At 44.9% G+C, this 15,077-nt stretch overlaps 1 protein-coding gene and 1 long non-coding RNA gene across 5 annotated transcripts in view; one reads left to right on the forward strand and one right to left on the reverse strand.

Moving 5' to 3' along the window:
* LOC140907812 (uncharacterized) overlaps window positions 1-4,451 on the reverse strand; it is a 35,422-nt gene extending 30,971 nt beyond the window's left edge. For 2 of the 3 annotated variants that reach the window (XR_012157643.1, XR_012157642.2), the window contains exon 1: window positions 3,279-4,451. This is a non-coding gene — a long non-coding RNA (uncharacterized LOC140907812). Of the gene's footprint in view, window positions 1-2,085; window positions 3,039-3,278 lie in introns of those variants that run through there. The other variant, XR_013635448.1, reaches the window with a different exon arrangement.
* The window catches only part of RHEB (Ras homolog, mTORC1 binding), a 60,733-nt gene continuing 49,169 nt past the window's right edge, over window positions 3,514-15,077 (forward strand). Inside the window, exon 1 of one of the 2 annotated variants that reach the window (XM_073334631.2) lies at window positions 3,514-3,782. In XM_073334631.2, coding sequence (XP_073190732.1) covers window positions 3,731-3,782 — 52 coding nt within the window. In that variant the 5' untranslated portion in view covers window positions 3,514-3,730. The remainder of the gene's footprint in view (window positions 3,783-15,077) is intronic. The other variant, XM_073334630.2, reaches the window with a different exon arrangement.

Consider the following 15,077-nt stretch of genomic DNA (forward strand, 5'->3'; position numbering starts at 1 on the left):
AGAGTCGGCGTTCCACAGCATGAACCTGCCCCATTAGCACCATGATGCATGCATTGGCAGGGCCCATGCTTTCAGAGAAATCTGTGTCCATGTCCTGATCACTCACGGGACCGCGCTGACGTCGCCTCCTCGCCCGGTATCGCGTTGCCATGTTCTGGTGCTGCATATATTGCTGGATAATGCGTGTGGTGTTTAATGTGCTCCTAATTGCCAAAATGAGCTCAGCGGCCTCCATGCTTGCCTTGGTATGGCGTCCGCACAGAAAGAAGGCGCGGAACGATTGTCTGCCGTTGCTCTGACGGAGGGAGGGGCGACTGACGACACGGCTTACAGGGTTGGCTTCAGGGAGCTAAAATCAACAAAGGGTGTGCCTGTACATCAAGGAGTATTTCAGGCAGGACTGCACGGAGGGTTCCAATAAGAAATGGTGCACCAAAGTTATCGTTCTTATTGGAACAAGGAGGTTAGCCTGGCCTCTGATTGATACATGGCTAGATTAACCTCGCTGCGCCTTCTCTGTGACTGACTGCAGTGTGATCTAGACAGGGGAGGAGGAAAATGAGTCCAAAACAAATCTGGTCTATGTCTTGTTCTGACCCACTCCATCGATCCTTTACATCTTTGGCTGGCAGCAGACAAAAAAGGCGCGAAATGATTGTCTGCCCTTGCTTTCACGGGGGGAGGGAGGGTGGGAACGGGGTCCTGACGACATGTACCCAGAACCACCTGCGACAATGTTTTTTGCCGCATCAGGCATTGAGATATCAACCCAGAATTCCAATGGGCAGCGGAGACTGCGGGAACTGTGGGATAGCTACCCACAGTGCAACGCTCCAGAAGTCGACGCTTGCCTCGGTACTGTGGAAGCGCTCCGCCGAGTTAATGCACTTAATGCACTTTAGAGCATTTTCTGTGGGGACACACACACTCGAATATATAAAACCGATTTCAAAAAAACCGACTTCTATAAATTCGACCTAATTTCGTAGTGTAGACATACCCTAAGTGATCACTCTCGTCACAGTGTGTATGGTAACACCCATTGTTTCATGTTCTCTATGTATAAATTTCTCCACTGTATTTTCCACTGAATGCATCCAATGAAGTAAGCTGTAGCTCACGAAAGCTTATGCTCAAATAAATTTGTTAGTCTCTAAGGTGCCACAAGAACTTCTTTTCTTTTTGCTAATACAGACTAACACTGCTGCTACTCTGAAACCTGACAGATTTCAAAGAATCATTCAAAGTGAAATGGCCCAGCTACACTCCTACAGTCACATGGAGGAAAGTGGGGAGGAAGCACCAGGGTGAAGGGGTGGTTTTGTTAGCAGGCTATAGATTGTAACAAGCCATAAATTCAGTGTCTCAATTTGGTCTGTGATTTTTAGTGTCTAGCCAAATTATGACTTTAAGCTCCCAGGCTTGTCTTTTGAAGGTCTTGTGCAGCTCTCCTTTGAAGATAAGGCCTGGTCTGATATAAAGTGATATCTTTGTAAAAAGTGTTACCCATAGGTAAGTGTGTTTTTGTCTGTTATTTTTCTAAATGATTGTCGGTTTCACCCATGTAGCTGCTATTGGGGCATTTGGCGCACTGGATGAGGTACACCACATCTTGTGATAGGCATGTATAAGACCCATGGATTTTGAAAGGTGTGTTGTGGGGAGTGTTGATCATCATACCACTGGAAATTATCTGCAGGTTTTGCATCTGTTGTTCTGGTAGGGTCTGGTCTGGTACCACTTTGAACTGGTGTGTCCCAGTCTGTGGAGAGCTTGCGTGTGATGGTGAGCTTGGAGAGGTTGTTTGAAGGCCAAAAGACAGGAGGACAAGAAAGATTTCTTTCATGATGGGGTACCCATCAAGTAGTGGTTGTAGTTGTAGCATGATACAGTAGAACCTCAGAGTTACAAACACCTTGGGAGTGGAAATTGTTTGTAACTCTGAACAAAATATTATGGTTGTTCTTTCAAAAGTTTACAACAGAACAGTGACATAATGAAGCTTTAAAACTTTACTATCCAGAAGAAAAACGTTGCTTTTAACAATCTTAATTTAAATGAAACAAGCACAGAAAATTACCTTACCTTGTCAACTATCTTTATAACACTTTCCCTTTATTTTTTAGTAGTTTACATTTAACGCCGTACTGAACTGTATTTGCTTTTTTTGGTCACCGTTGCTGCCTCATTGCATACTTCTGGTTCCAAATGAGGTGTGTGATTGACACAGTCATGGCAGTTTGCAACTCTGGTGTCTATAACTCTGAAGTCCTACTGTATCTCAAATAGGTTCCAGTGTGGAGTGGCAGCTAGGGGTGTGCAGTTGGCAGGGGAGTATTTTTGTATTAAGTCCATGTGCAGCATATATTTCTTTCAGAAAATAATAGCCCCTTCTAAATTAGCTGTACAAATTAGCAGAACACATTTTCCAAAGACAGATAATAGCAACATGCCTACAGATCACCAGACTTCTGCCTGCGGTAGGGTTCAAATATGCAGTGCCGGAGCCTACCTCAGATTCAATACTCCAGCAGCACGTTACAGTGAGAACTCCCTGCAAACCCTTAGCTAAGGTACGGAGCAAAAGCCTCTGATCGGGCCTGAGCTGTAACGTAGGTTATAACACCCGCCCCACATCGCCCTTTTGCTAGGGTTGCTGCCCCCCTGCAAGTCAATCTCTCTGGCCTGCTAGTGTGGCACAGTGTCCTAGGGAGGTGAACTCATCCCTCAGGAACTTCTTCTGCCGCCCTCGGCCCTGCGGCCTCTCGCTCTGACAGAGGGGCTACTGGGCCAAGCTAGCGCCCGGCATGGTGCCCTGGCCCGCAACGCCCCCTCACGTTTGCCCCAGCCGTTTTTCCGTCACCATGTGGGGGCACCCGGGCCAAATCTGCAGCCCAGGGCAGCTGCCCTGAAACGTAGCCCCCTCCCCACGCGTGGGGCCCAGCGGCGCGGGGGCGTGATTCGGCTCGGCGCGGGGATTACTTGAACCAGGGGAGAGGCCCCACAGCCGGAGCGTCAACGCCCCGCCCGCGCGCGAGCAGGCGGGTTTTGCAGCACTTGCCAAAAGCGGCATATTCAAAAGAGGCCCCAGCCCAACCGCCACCACACCCGGGCACGCGCTCCCTCGAGCATCCCCACCCGCTCCCCAGCCTCAAGGCGCAAAGCCGATTGAGCCTAAACCAACCAACCCCAGTAAGGCCCGCATCGCTCACGCATGCACAACTCTACCCTCTCCACCAATCACGATTTGCCTGCCCCACCATTTAGCCCCGCCTCACCCTTCAAATACAGCCAATCGATGGCGCTGGCTAGTCAGCGTCCACAATCTGCTGCCAATCTGCTGCCGGGTATTATAACCTACTTTACAGTTCAGGCCCAATCAGAGGTCCTACTTGCTCCGTAGCTAAGGGGTGGTGTGAAGGCAGAAAATGACGCAGCGAGTTTTCCGCGCCGTCGCGTTTCCGGCCGGCTTTTAACTCCACAACCTCAGCCTCGGCTCGTGACGTAACGACGTTCGGCTACGTGCGGCCGGTGATGTAGAGGTCACGTGGGGACAGCAGCCGCTGCTGCGCGTAGGGAGCCCCATCCGGTCGGTGCGGCCGCCGGTCCCTGCATGTCGCTCGTCTCCTCTTTCTCTCGCCCTTGGGGTCTTCCGTCCAGTCCCGCCGCCCCGCCTCGCCGCCTCCTCAGCCGCCGCCCTTGATGTGGGTCGGGGCCGGGCGGGGAGAAGATGCCTCCGTCCAAGTCCCGCAAGATCGCGATCCTGGGCTACCGGAGCGTGGGTGAGCGCGGGGCTGCGGCTCCCGGAGCGGGGGCGGTGGGGGAATCGAAGCGGTCGGGCCGGACTGAGGCGGGGAGAGACTGGGGCGGCGGCAGGCGCTCGGGCAGGCCGGGAGGCCGCTCCCGAGAGCCCGGGACCGGGCGGCGGCCCCAGGAAGCTTGCCGTTCCGAGGCTGTGGCGGCTGCGGGTGAGCGGCCGGGCTGGTTGCCGCTCGCTGATTGCCGGGGGCGAGCCTCCCCGGAGGCGGGGAGTGCGGTGGGAGCCCGGCAGCGGCGCTGAGCTGCGAGCCTGGCCGAACCCGGGGCGGCGGTTCCCCTCCTGCTGCCTCGCTCTCCAGAGCGTCCTGCGGGCTGGTTCCGCACCTTGCGCTGAGAGTCCCCAGCGACAGGTGGCGCCCGGCCGGGAGAGCGGGGACTCCGGTAGCTTCACTTGACCGGGAAAGCCTGGGGCGCACTAACCGCGCGGGGTGCCGCCAGAAACTGATCCCAGTGGCGGAGAGGAGCCGCCTTCCTCGCGGATCTGATGGCTGGCACCGTGCGCGGGCCCTGTAGGTGAGAGCGCTGCCTGTCTCGGTATCTGCCCGGCCTCAGGGCCGTCGGGTTCGCCGTGACTCCTCAGTCTGCCAAGGCCCTGGAGTAGGGGGGATTCGGAGTGCTTCGGCTCCCATGGTGCCCTGTGGCTAGGAGAGGGGCAGTGTGCTGATCAACGAGCCGTTACCGGGAGACTTCACCTAGCCCTCTCATGTGGCTTTCTAAAAAGGTCACCTGGTCAGAAATGCTTCTTGTGAAAAGTATTCTTAATTGTAATGGCTAGGTGCCTGCTATCTTACTGGAAGGAGTGATGCCCACTGTTCAGGGCTCACCGTAAAGCTATCATTTTGGCTAAGGAGTTAACACTTGTAATATAAAACATTCACTTTAGCAGGGTTCACTGTCACATGAATTCTCATGTTTTCCTACATGCTGTTGTGTGTTTAATGGAGTGATGGTTTTTGCAGAACCTTTTTAGTAATTATGAGCTATTGAGATGTGATTGCTGAGACACCAGCTAGGTACAGTACTTGCGGTGCATCAGTTCCATTGGTTCAGGGAAGCTATGGGGTGATTCTTTTCACTATTCATTCTGCCACAGACCCCTGCACAGAGGATATAAGCCCTCTCATGCTGCTAGATTCTTCCTCTGGAATTGATTTACCCCCCTCGCCCCACCCCCTGGTGTGTTAAATGTCCAGTTCTCCCTGTGTGTCTCTTTTCCTCCAATTTGTGACTCTGCCCTAGCCTCAGTCTCTAGGGACATCCCTTCTTTTGATGGCTGGTCTCTCGATGTTTTTCTCATCCCAAATTTATGAAGATGTTCCAGGTTTATATAGTAGTAGTGCTGACATGGCAGTGCTGGACCTGTGCCTTATCACTTCACTGAACATGTGCAGTACTATTGCTGTTGACCCATGCAAATTAACCCAAGCAGAAGAATTCCCCAGAACCATCCAGCAGCAGTCTGAAACTAACAGTTATAATCAGTTTTTCTTTGTCTTCCCACGCTGTATGATTGAAGTGAGCTGTAGCTCACGAAAGCTTATGCTCAAATAAATTGGTTAGTCTCTAAGGTGCCACAAGTACTCCTTTTCCTTTTCTTCAGGTAGATCTTATGGTTCTCATGGCTTAATGGAACACAATTTCTGATCTTGCAGCAAAAGAAACATTTTAAAAATTAAGATAGCTAAGTCATTCCCCATGTCACTTCTGTGATTAGCAAAAGTTGAAAATGTGATCTTAAGTAGGGACCTATATTTAGATGGGAAACACGAAGGAGAATAAAATCTCTGTACTTTGTCTGCCCACAGCAGGGGCTTCCAGAAACAACTGCAATAGAAATGTTAAATGCTGGTAATTGTCTGAATCTGCTCAGTTAGGCCCCAATTCAGCAGCAAAGCCCCCAAACATTGAATTTTGTTGAATAGAAGAGTAAAGAATTGCTATTCGCTATATAAGAATGGGTGTTTCTTAACTGTCATATGTACAGCAATAAAAAGGATGCATACTAAAAAGTAGGCGGTAAGACTGTTTAACATAAAGTTATGTATCTGCTTAAAAGGTGAGTAACATCAGTTACTTCCCTATAGAATTAGGGTCCCTCTCTGATTCTTCTACCATTTGAGCAATTTGTTTCTAGAAATGGATTAAGTCTCAACTCAGTTCTTTCTTTCTGGCCACTAAAGACATAAGGTGGGTGAGGTAATATCTTTTATTGGACCAAGACAGACAAGGTTTTGAGCTACACAGAGCTCTTCTTCAGGTCTCGGGACCTAATGAAGACTCTGTGTAGCTTGAAAGCTTGTCTGTCTTGGTCCAAAAATAGATACTACCTCACCCACCTTGTTTCTCTAATATCCTGGGACCCACATGGGTACAACAACACTGCAAACAATCTCTGACCACTGTAAGTTATGAGGGAAGAATTCCTGAATATAGTCTCAAATATTTTTCATGCACTTTTTTAGTTAAAAATTCAAACTACAGAAACAAATACTAAAAAGTTCATTGGAACTTTGCTTTCATTCTGTAAAACTGCTTATTCAATGAAGGACATTGAAGTGATAAGATTCATAGCTTATTGTCAATATCTAAAAAAGAAAAGAAGTACTTGTGGCACCTTAGAGACTAACAAGTTTATTTGAGCATAAGCTTTCGTGAGCTAAAGCTCACTTCATCGGATGCATTAAGTACTCCTTTTGTTTTTGCGAATACAGACTAACACGGCTGCTACTCTGAAACCTGTCAATATCTAGGAGACTGACAATGGCTTCAAAAGGTCTACTCAGTAGAGAAACAAATTCACAACCTCCACCAGATAAAACAATAATTGATCAAGGCTTGAGTAAAAGAAAAATGAGGAAAGGTACTCTGCCTAAAGCGCTCTCTGTCAAGTGCTCCATTTTGGAAGCTCCCTAAAATTTGAACTTTGCAACATGTTCTGCAGAGCTATTTCTGAGCAGGATTGGGGAGAATTCCAAAACTGAAGGGCCATTGTAGAGAATGTTCTGCCAACAGTTCTCTTTCAAATCAAGAATGCTTCAGCTCATTAATACCTACACCAATCTAGACTCTGGCTATGTGGCAGGGAGAGAGAGTCTGAGTAGGCAGGGCCTAGGCTGTTTGCAGATTTGTAGGTTAAAGCCAACACCTGGAAAATCATAATCCGTCAATTCAGATCATTAAGCATAGTGCAATGTTTGGCACTCTAGTTAAAAAGCAGCCTTCCACATTCCATCCAGTCTTCATTTTCTGAGTAGATTTTAAGATGTACTCCCAAGAAGTATATTGCAGTAACCTAATCTTGAGATGACAAAGCATCAGTTGTGGTAGAAGTCCATATCCAAGAGACGTTGCTAAGTACAGTTGAGAAGTCCATCTTTCCTATTGCCAAAAATTGATAATCCATCAATAATGGAGAATCTAAACAGACATCCATGCGGCAAACATGAGTAACTAGTGGACAACACCCTCATCCGGAAGGTCAGACATAGTCTCTCCCTCACACTCCACTTGGTTTCCTCCAAACTACCATCTCTGTTTTGTCTGGATTGAGCTTCAGCCACCTTGCACTCATCCATACCCCCAAACTCCTTTAGATGTTTGAAAAGGTACTTGACCACGCTATTGCTGTAAGAAGAGGGAAGTTGAGGAGACTACTTACTGAAAAGACAGCACTCCAATTTAAGTTAAACCATTGCAACTTCTGAGTGTGGACAAGGTGGTTGTTTTGACTTCACAAGATGCAGGCAGTTAAGTTAGAAGCCAGATGATTATTTCCCCAGAAAATAACTAGCAGTTTCTTCATAGTGGGAGGAACTTGACTGTTACCAAACTGTAGTAGCTAGGGTTAATCAGCTATTTAGTATTCAAAACATTCATAGATTCTGGTAAAGTCAAAGAATATTTGCATCCTAAACAATGATGGCATAGACATTTTTAAAAAATTATGAACTCTAAAAAGAATCTACATGTTTTGTATAGCCTGGTCAGGAAATAAAATACTTGAAAATTCAGTGTGAGGCGAATAATAGGTTTGCATGAGGTGAAATGAAGTAAGAATGTGAGGCTGTTTTGAGTTGTTTGATAAGCCTTTCCAAGTTTCCTAAGGATGGCAGACAATTTGATGAAAAGCAGCATAGATGGGTTTGATGTTTGCCGTTGGATCATCTTATTGTGGATTATCCGTTTGAGGCAGACGCACTTGTCTTCCCACTAGAATAGTGTCCGTTTCTTAAATGAGGTAATTTGGTAGAATAGCCTTGAGAAGGTGGCAGTTGGGCTTCCCTAAAGTATTACCCAACTCCACTGTCTCAATGTATCTCTGCTGTAGTATGATGGACCTTTGGAGATGGCGTTTTTTTCCTGCCTTTACACTGGTAGTTGGACTGCAGGTCTTAAGTACGTAGCTGAAGGAATGAGAACGTCCCTTATCTGAAGGTTCAGATTTAGGGCTTGTCTACACTTAAAACACTGCAGCTGCGCTGCTGTAGAAATTCAGTGAAGACTCTACCTATTCCAGCAGTAGGGATTCTCCTGTCAACATAGGTAATACTGCCTCTTGGGGAGGTGGATCTAGGTCAACGAGCAAAGTCTCTGTCTACACTGGGGGCTAGGTCAGTTTAACTGCTTTGTTTGGGTGTGGATTTTTCACATCTGAGTGATATAGTTATACCGACCCAATCTTGTACTGCAGACCAGCCCTCAGAAGTGATTTGGAAAAGTCTTTTCTATCTTAGTCCCTAATAGAACTAAAGTAACTAATTGGGCTTTTGGTGACCTGCCTGTTTTTTTAGCTGGACTGTCTCTCATGATTTTCTCAAGTTTTGCATGCTATGGCATGCTTATCTGGGTGTAGAGCAGGGGTTGGCAACCTTTGGCACATGGCCCATCACAGTAATTCGCTGGCAGGCCACGAGACGTTTTGTTTACGTTGACCACCCACAGGCATGGCCCCCCCGCAGCTCCCAGTGACTGGGGTTCACTGTTCCCGACCAATGGGAGCTGCGGGAAGCAGCGGCCAGCACGTCCCTGCAGCCCGTGCTTAGGTCAGTGTAACTTACAACGCTCGGGGGGTGGCTTATTCACACCTCTGAGCAACATGAGTTATATGGGCCTAAACTGTAATGTAGCCATAGCCTTAGGCTATATCTACACTACGCACCTTCTAGCGACACAACTGTGCTGCTAGAGCTGTGCCGCTAAAAGGTGTGCAGTGTAGTCGCTCTTTCTCAGAGGGAGCTGTCCTGTTGCAAAAAAAATTCCACCCCCAACAAGCGGTGGTAGCTTTGTCGGCAGGAGAGCTCTCCCACCAACAAAGCGCTGTTGACACCGGTGCTTTTCGTTGGTAAAACTTTTGTCATTCGGGGGGGTGTTGTGTTTTTTTCCACGCCCCTTAATGACAAAGTTTTACTGGCGAAAGTCCTGTGTAGACAAAGCATGTGTATTCTCTGTAAACCCTATCACAGTATGTTATGAGCCTTTGCTCACTTTTCTTGATATAGTCATCTGAAATCCTTCATGCTTGTCAGGGATAAATAAATAAATGCAAGAAATAATGCAGCCATCTCTGGACTGGACTGCAATTTCCCTATAGCATTTATAGTAGGGCAGATCGCAAACACGGTTCTGGGGAATTTAAGCATTTGTGCAGGAAGATGGAGCAAACATCCCCTTATTCTGGCAAAAAGTTACAGTATTTCTAATATTACAAATGGAGTCAGGAGTTTGCTTTTAGTCACTTCGAATGATGGCACCTCTCAGTACTGGACTCATAACATCACGATGCGGTATCCATTCAGTATTAAATCAGAGGGAACAGATCCTTCTATTACATACTAGATATCCAGTGTCACTATTGTATCTGGCGGAGAACAAAAACCTGCTGTCATGTCGAAGTACCCCACTACAGAATTAGTGAGGCCTGTAACACACCAAAGCCATTGCATTAGAGCCACCTAGGACCCAACATTACATTCTAATGGTCAGGATTTAGGCAGTGTTTAATACTTAATTAGAAACGTTATTAAAATGAAAAAGTCTTAGACTGGGAACTGGATTAAATGGTCTTTACAGTGGGGATGCTCTAGAATGCCAAGATAAACAAAATGGCTGCTCCCAGCAGGGGACTGAAATGAGACTTAAAAGCCAGTTTTAATTAAAAACTTCTTTTGATTGATTTTACCGTTTAGAAGTCAAACTTACTGCAGCAAACTTTTTAACAGTAGCTGGGACACTAGAGGCAGGATGTACAGCTACTATATCAAGCCACAGCAGGGTTATTTAAGGACACTGTTCTACGATTAACTCTTGATTTGTCTGCTTTATATTTTCTCTGTCAAATTCTTAAATGTTTATGCTTGTAGTTTTCTGACTCAGTGCTAGCTCACTCAACCAAGTGATAACATCTTTGTCTGAAAGGAAGGGGTTCCTTGTTTGAACAAGGCATGGATCCTGCTATTGCTATATTTATACAAAAGTTGAAAGTCTATTGTTTAGAATACAGTAACTTGCAAGGGTAGGTTCTGCTGCAATTAAACACTGGATGTCTGGGTGTGCAGTGCTGTCTTATGGAAGTGCCAAACAATTCTTTGGCTTCTATAATGCAGCCACTTAACAATTTACTCTTATACTGATGCCAAATTCAATTATAAAGTAAAACACTAGTCTACTTTAACTTCCGGTAGCTCTCAACAGTGACCTGCAAGAATTTATTTTAAATACTATCTAGCTGTAGGAATATATGCTGAATAATTAAAACATCAAGGGCTTATCTACATAGTAAGTTAGTGTGGCAAGCCAAGGTGTGAATCTACAGTGCACTAGTTTGCTGTGTAGTAATGTTCAGTGTGGACATTGCTATAGTGCACTAAAAGTTTCATAGTGTGCTTTGATATACTGCTGTTTGAAGTCGTAGTAAGTCAAAGCATACTAAGGCCATGTCTACTACGGACTTTGGTCCATGCAAATTATGTCAGCATAAAGCTGCCACAGTTAATATATCACTTGTGCGTGTGCATGCTTATACTCACCAGGAGTGCTTGTGTTGATGTGCAGTGTGCCACTTACCACCATCTGGCACAGTGCCTTTTGGAAAACTTTTTTTGCAATGTGTTGTGGGATAGAAGCAAGTTGCGTGGGGGTGTCTGTGAGGAAGAGGTCAAATTCACGTGTTTACTCACAGAGTGGTATCTCAGTGAGAAAAATATCCCAATGGTTTTAGTTGCCCGTTGTCCTTCATAATATCTGTAAGGCAAAGAGGGAAAAGTTGCCGCCAGGGTGCAGGGCAGAGGTGGAGTGCCCATCTGACTTGAAACAGCCGGATGCAAGAGCCATTAGAGCTCAGCATGGAACTGTATGTCCAAGGGAGGCTTTGAAAGAGCATTTTCATGGTCTGCCACATTAATGTGGTGTGGGGGGCTGTGCTCTACCTTGCTCTGAACTTTTGAGGCAGTTAGGAATTGCATAGTGCTTGGAGTACATTTGATGAATATTCCACTGTCTTTTAATGAACCTATGAATTATGCAGTGGTTGCTATACATTTATAATAAGGGGTCTACAAAATTTATGGCCATGAAAATTTGTGGATTCAGCCTTAAAGGGCCTCTGCACAACATCTCTCTCCAGCCGCAGACATGGTGAGCGTGAGTATGGCCTGAGGTTGAGGAGTGGAGAGAATTAGGGAATTTTTCAGTTGTATGTGAAACTATAATATTTTGGCCCCTATTTCCATATATATGAGTACAGGGCAGTGGCAATGACTATTGGTACTATTTTCAACAAACAGTGGGGATTTTATCTGATATCTGACTCCTGACTCTAACAAAGGAATGAAGACCACAGCTATTGCAGTCATCCCAAAGTCCCTCCAGTCCATATGCTACTAAACTGTTTGTTTGTTGCAATAATGCCTGCTGAAATCATCATGGAATGGCATGCAAAAGTGTCCTATCAGAAAGAGAGAGATGAGGCAGCCCTCCCTAGAAACCTTTGGGAGAGGATTGCAGAGTACCTCCACAGAATGATTGTCTGTTTCTTGTTGTGGTCCATTATCTCTATGTTCCAGTAAGCAGAACTATACTATCCTGCTGGGCTATAATTCATACATGAGAATAAACTTCTTGATGTTCATATCAATGCAATAGGGTATGTGAAATGAAAGGGTAGGTGAGTTGGTGTACATTCATTAAATGTCCCTGAGGATCTCGAGTGCTGCAAAGCTCAGTCATAAGTGGTGGAGGAGGCTAACGTACAACACTAGCTCAGTGACAACTCCTTGGGAACAAAGGAGCAGATAACAAGGCATGATAACACTTAACTTGTTAGTCACTTCTCTGCCCCCTTTTGAATGACCACAATATCAATGACTTCTGAAAAACTGATGTATTGAAACTGCACTATAAAAAAAGCGTTATAGCTCTTTTACTAGTTCTGCTTCATGAGTGAATGTCATAACATCTACTTTATGACTAGAAGCATGTAGTGTAGAACATCCTTGATGATGTAACAACCCATATCCCTCATCTTCCCATTCCAACCTCTCCCCAGCATCCTCATGTGGACATAAAATCTATGTTCTGAACAAATAAAACCCTGCATAAACACATCTTCATGGCAATCACTCAGCTACCTGCTATCCTCCTCTAGGATCTCAGTAGAAATAGATCCATTCAAGTGCCATCATCCCTCCCTGCCCAAAGTCTGAAAAAAATCCCCAAAATCTTGTTAGTACTTAGAATCACCATTGTTACTTGACCTGCCCATTATAGGATTGGGATCAGTGCTGTCTCCTTATTATATGTGCCCAGACTTCACATGAGTGGTATGGATCCAAGGAAATTCAGAGCCTGGGTGATGACCCCTAATAGACTTGCATAAGAGGCAATAGTTACTAATAGGTGCTTGTTTAAGAGAAGTTGGCACCATGCCTTCCTTTAGTCAGGCACTAGCTTGCAGCAGAAGGCAACCCCAGTCTTTTCCAGCTTGCCTGACAGAACATGAGTAACTCACAGGTGGCAACTCAGAGTTCTTACAACACATCCAGTATCTGACAAAATTAGCTGACTCATAACGAGAATATGGGTTCTTTCCGTGATTATCACTACATATTCTACTTCTAGTGTGAATTCTTCCTATTGTATCTCTTTGTCAGCAGGTCCCAAAGGGGGTGGAGTGGGGCAGCTGTCTCTTAGTTCCTCCTTACACCATGAGCAGTTCCAACTAGCAGCCAAGGGTAATATCTCTTAGAGCTCAATTTGTTTAGCTTATCAATAGGTTGGCAGAGTTAGATTGTTAACTTTTAGTTTGAATGAAAATGTCTTTTGGTTTTGTTTTAAGCATTTATTTTTTATCGAGTTCAGTTTCCTCAGTAGGAAAAAATCAAGGGGTTTTAGATTTTAATTTTTATATTGTGGAAAACAAAGGTGGGGGGATGTCAGACAGTGACAGCAGTGTTGAGATTCAAAAAGTTTATTCCTGTGACAAGCTTAATTCAAAAGTCTAAATCACAGAATTTTGCCCATAGTCTTCAGTTCCCAGAGCTAAGGAGGCTTGAGCAAAAAAACCAAACCCAGGCCTCTTGTTACAGGTGTTGGAATGTATAATTATTTGTTACTAGCAGATAACTCTGGATTTTGAAAGCTCTCCATATTGGAATGTATGTCCTTATTGCAATACAAAATGTTGAGCTGCCCAGGGCGGACTATAGAGAGACCCATGCAATGTTTATCTTGACCTTTTCTGAACAGACTGGGTGATCAGTGTCTGTAAGAAGTTACTGGCACTGCAAGTGCACGTAATGCCACACTAGACATGATAGGCAATGACTCGGTTTCACTATTCCAGTACTGAAATCTGGGTACGCTGTCATCGCAGGACTCTCCACGCATCATGTGCAAGTCAGAATCATGCTTGAACTTCTGTCTGGCAATGGGAAAATACACAGTGAGCTGTAGCTCTCAAAAGCTTATGCTCAAATTTGTTAGTCTCTAAGGTGCCACAAGTACTCCTTTTTGCAAATACAGACTAACACAGCTGCTACTCTGAAACCTGTTTTTTTATAGTCACTTAAATTGCATGACATCTGAGCCTTGACAAATAGATCAAACAGTTTACAGTTGACAAAAAAAGATCCTGAACTATAGTCTGTCAGGTACATTGTGGATATGGTTGCCTTTGGTTTGCTTTGAAAATCTGATGCAAAAATATGCATTGCATATGGAAGGAATTGCCTTTTGGAGCCCATTGACTTGAGTTCTGCTTTTTTAAGGCATTATCTGCCTCAGCTGCAACTTATAAATTGCTGTCAAACATGTGTCAGTGCAGTGTATCAAGGGTACCTTTGTTTCCATTTGCAAATAAACCTGATGGATACACAAGGAAAACATAACTTGCAATAGTGTTCCTGCTAGTTTTCTTTGTCCGCAACAGTCTAATTTCATTGCCTTCTTTGGGGTGAATGCATCTTTAATGAGTCTGTTAAACTGTCCCAATACGAATGAATGAATTTTGCTGCTTCAAGCTAGAAAAAACAGCGCAATAGCACAATGCGAAGGAGTAGCCACAAACGCAGTGGGCTCATGTTGTTGCTTGTCCAGACTTAAAAAGCACTCACCTTTGCCTATTGGTATATTAAAATGTACCACAAATTCATTGATGCAGAATGCATCAGTTTTGATTGCATGATCAATGGCTGCATGAGAAAAGATGCACAATGCATGGAATGTTTCAGAGTAGCAGCCATGTTAGTCTGTATCCGCAAAAAGAAAAGGAGTACTTGTGGCACCTTAGAGACTAACAAATTTATTTGAGCATAAGATTTCGTGGGCTATAGCCCACTTCATCGGATGCATAGAATGGAACATATAGTAAGAAGATAGATAGATAAACACACATACATACAGAGAACATGAAAAAGTGGAGTAAGAGGCTAATTAAGATGAGCTATTATATGCAGCAGGTGTGAATACATTTCTTTCAAGTCCTTTACAAAGCATTGCCTGTGCATCATGTAGTCAGTGTTGACTGACATGTTTTTTTCTCCTACGTTTGGCTGTACTCTTGCAGCACATCTTGAACCCAAATCAAAATGATCCCTGCATTGCACTGAAGAACAATAAAGGATTTCAGCAAATAGTATTTGATTGACACATTTTGTCATTGTTGAATGCTGCAAGGACATTCATTGATGGCTGTCTAGAAAGCTCTGGGGTTTTGCTGTTTACTAAACAGAACTTCTCACCATTCAAAAGAGCCCTAATTACAG

Source organism: Lepidochelys kempii, chromosome 2 (genome assembly GCF_965140285.1).
Source record: "Lepidochelys kempii isolate rLepKem1 chromosome 2, rLepKem1.hap1, whole genome shotgun sequence".
Lineage (NCBI taxonomy): Eukaryota > Metazoa > Chordata > Testudines > Cheloniidae > Lepidochelys > Lepidochelys kempii.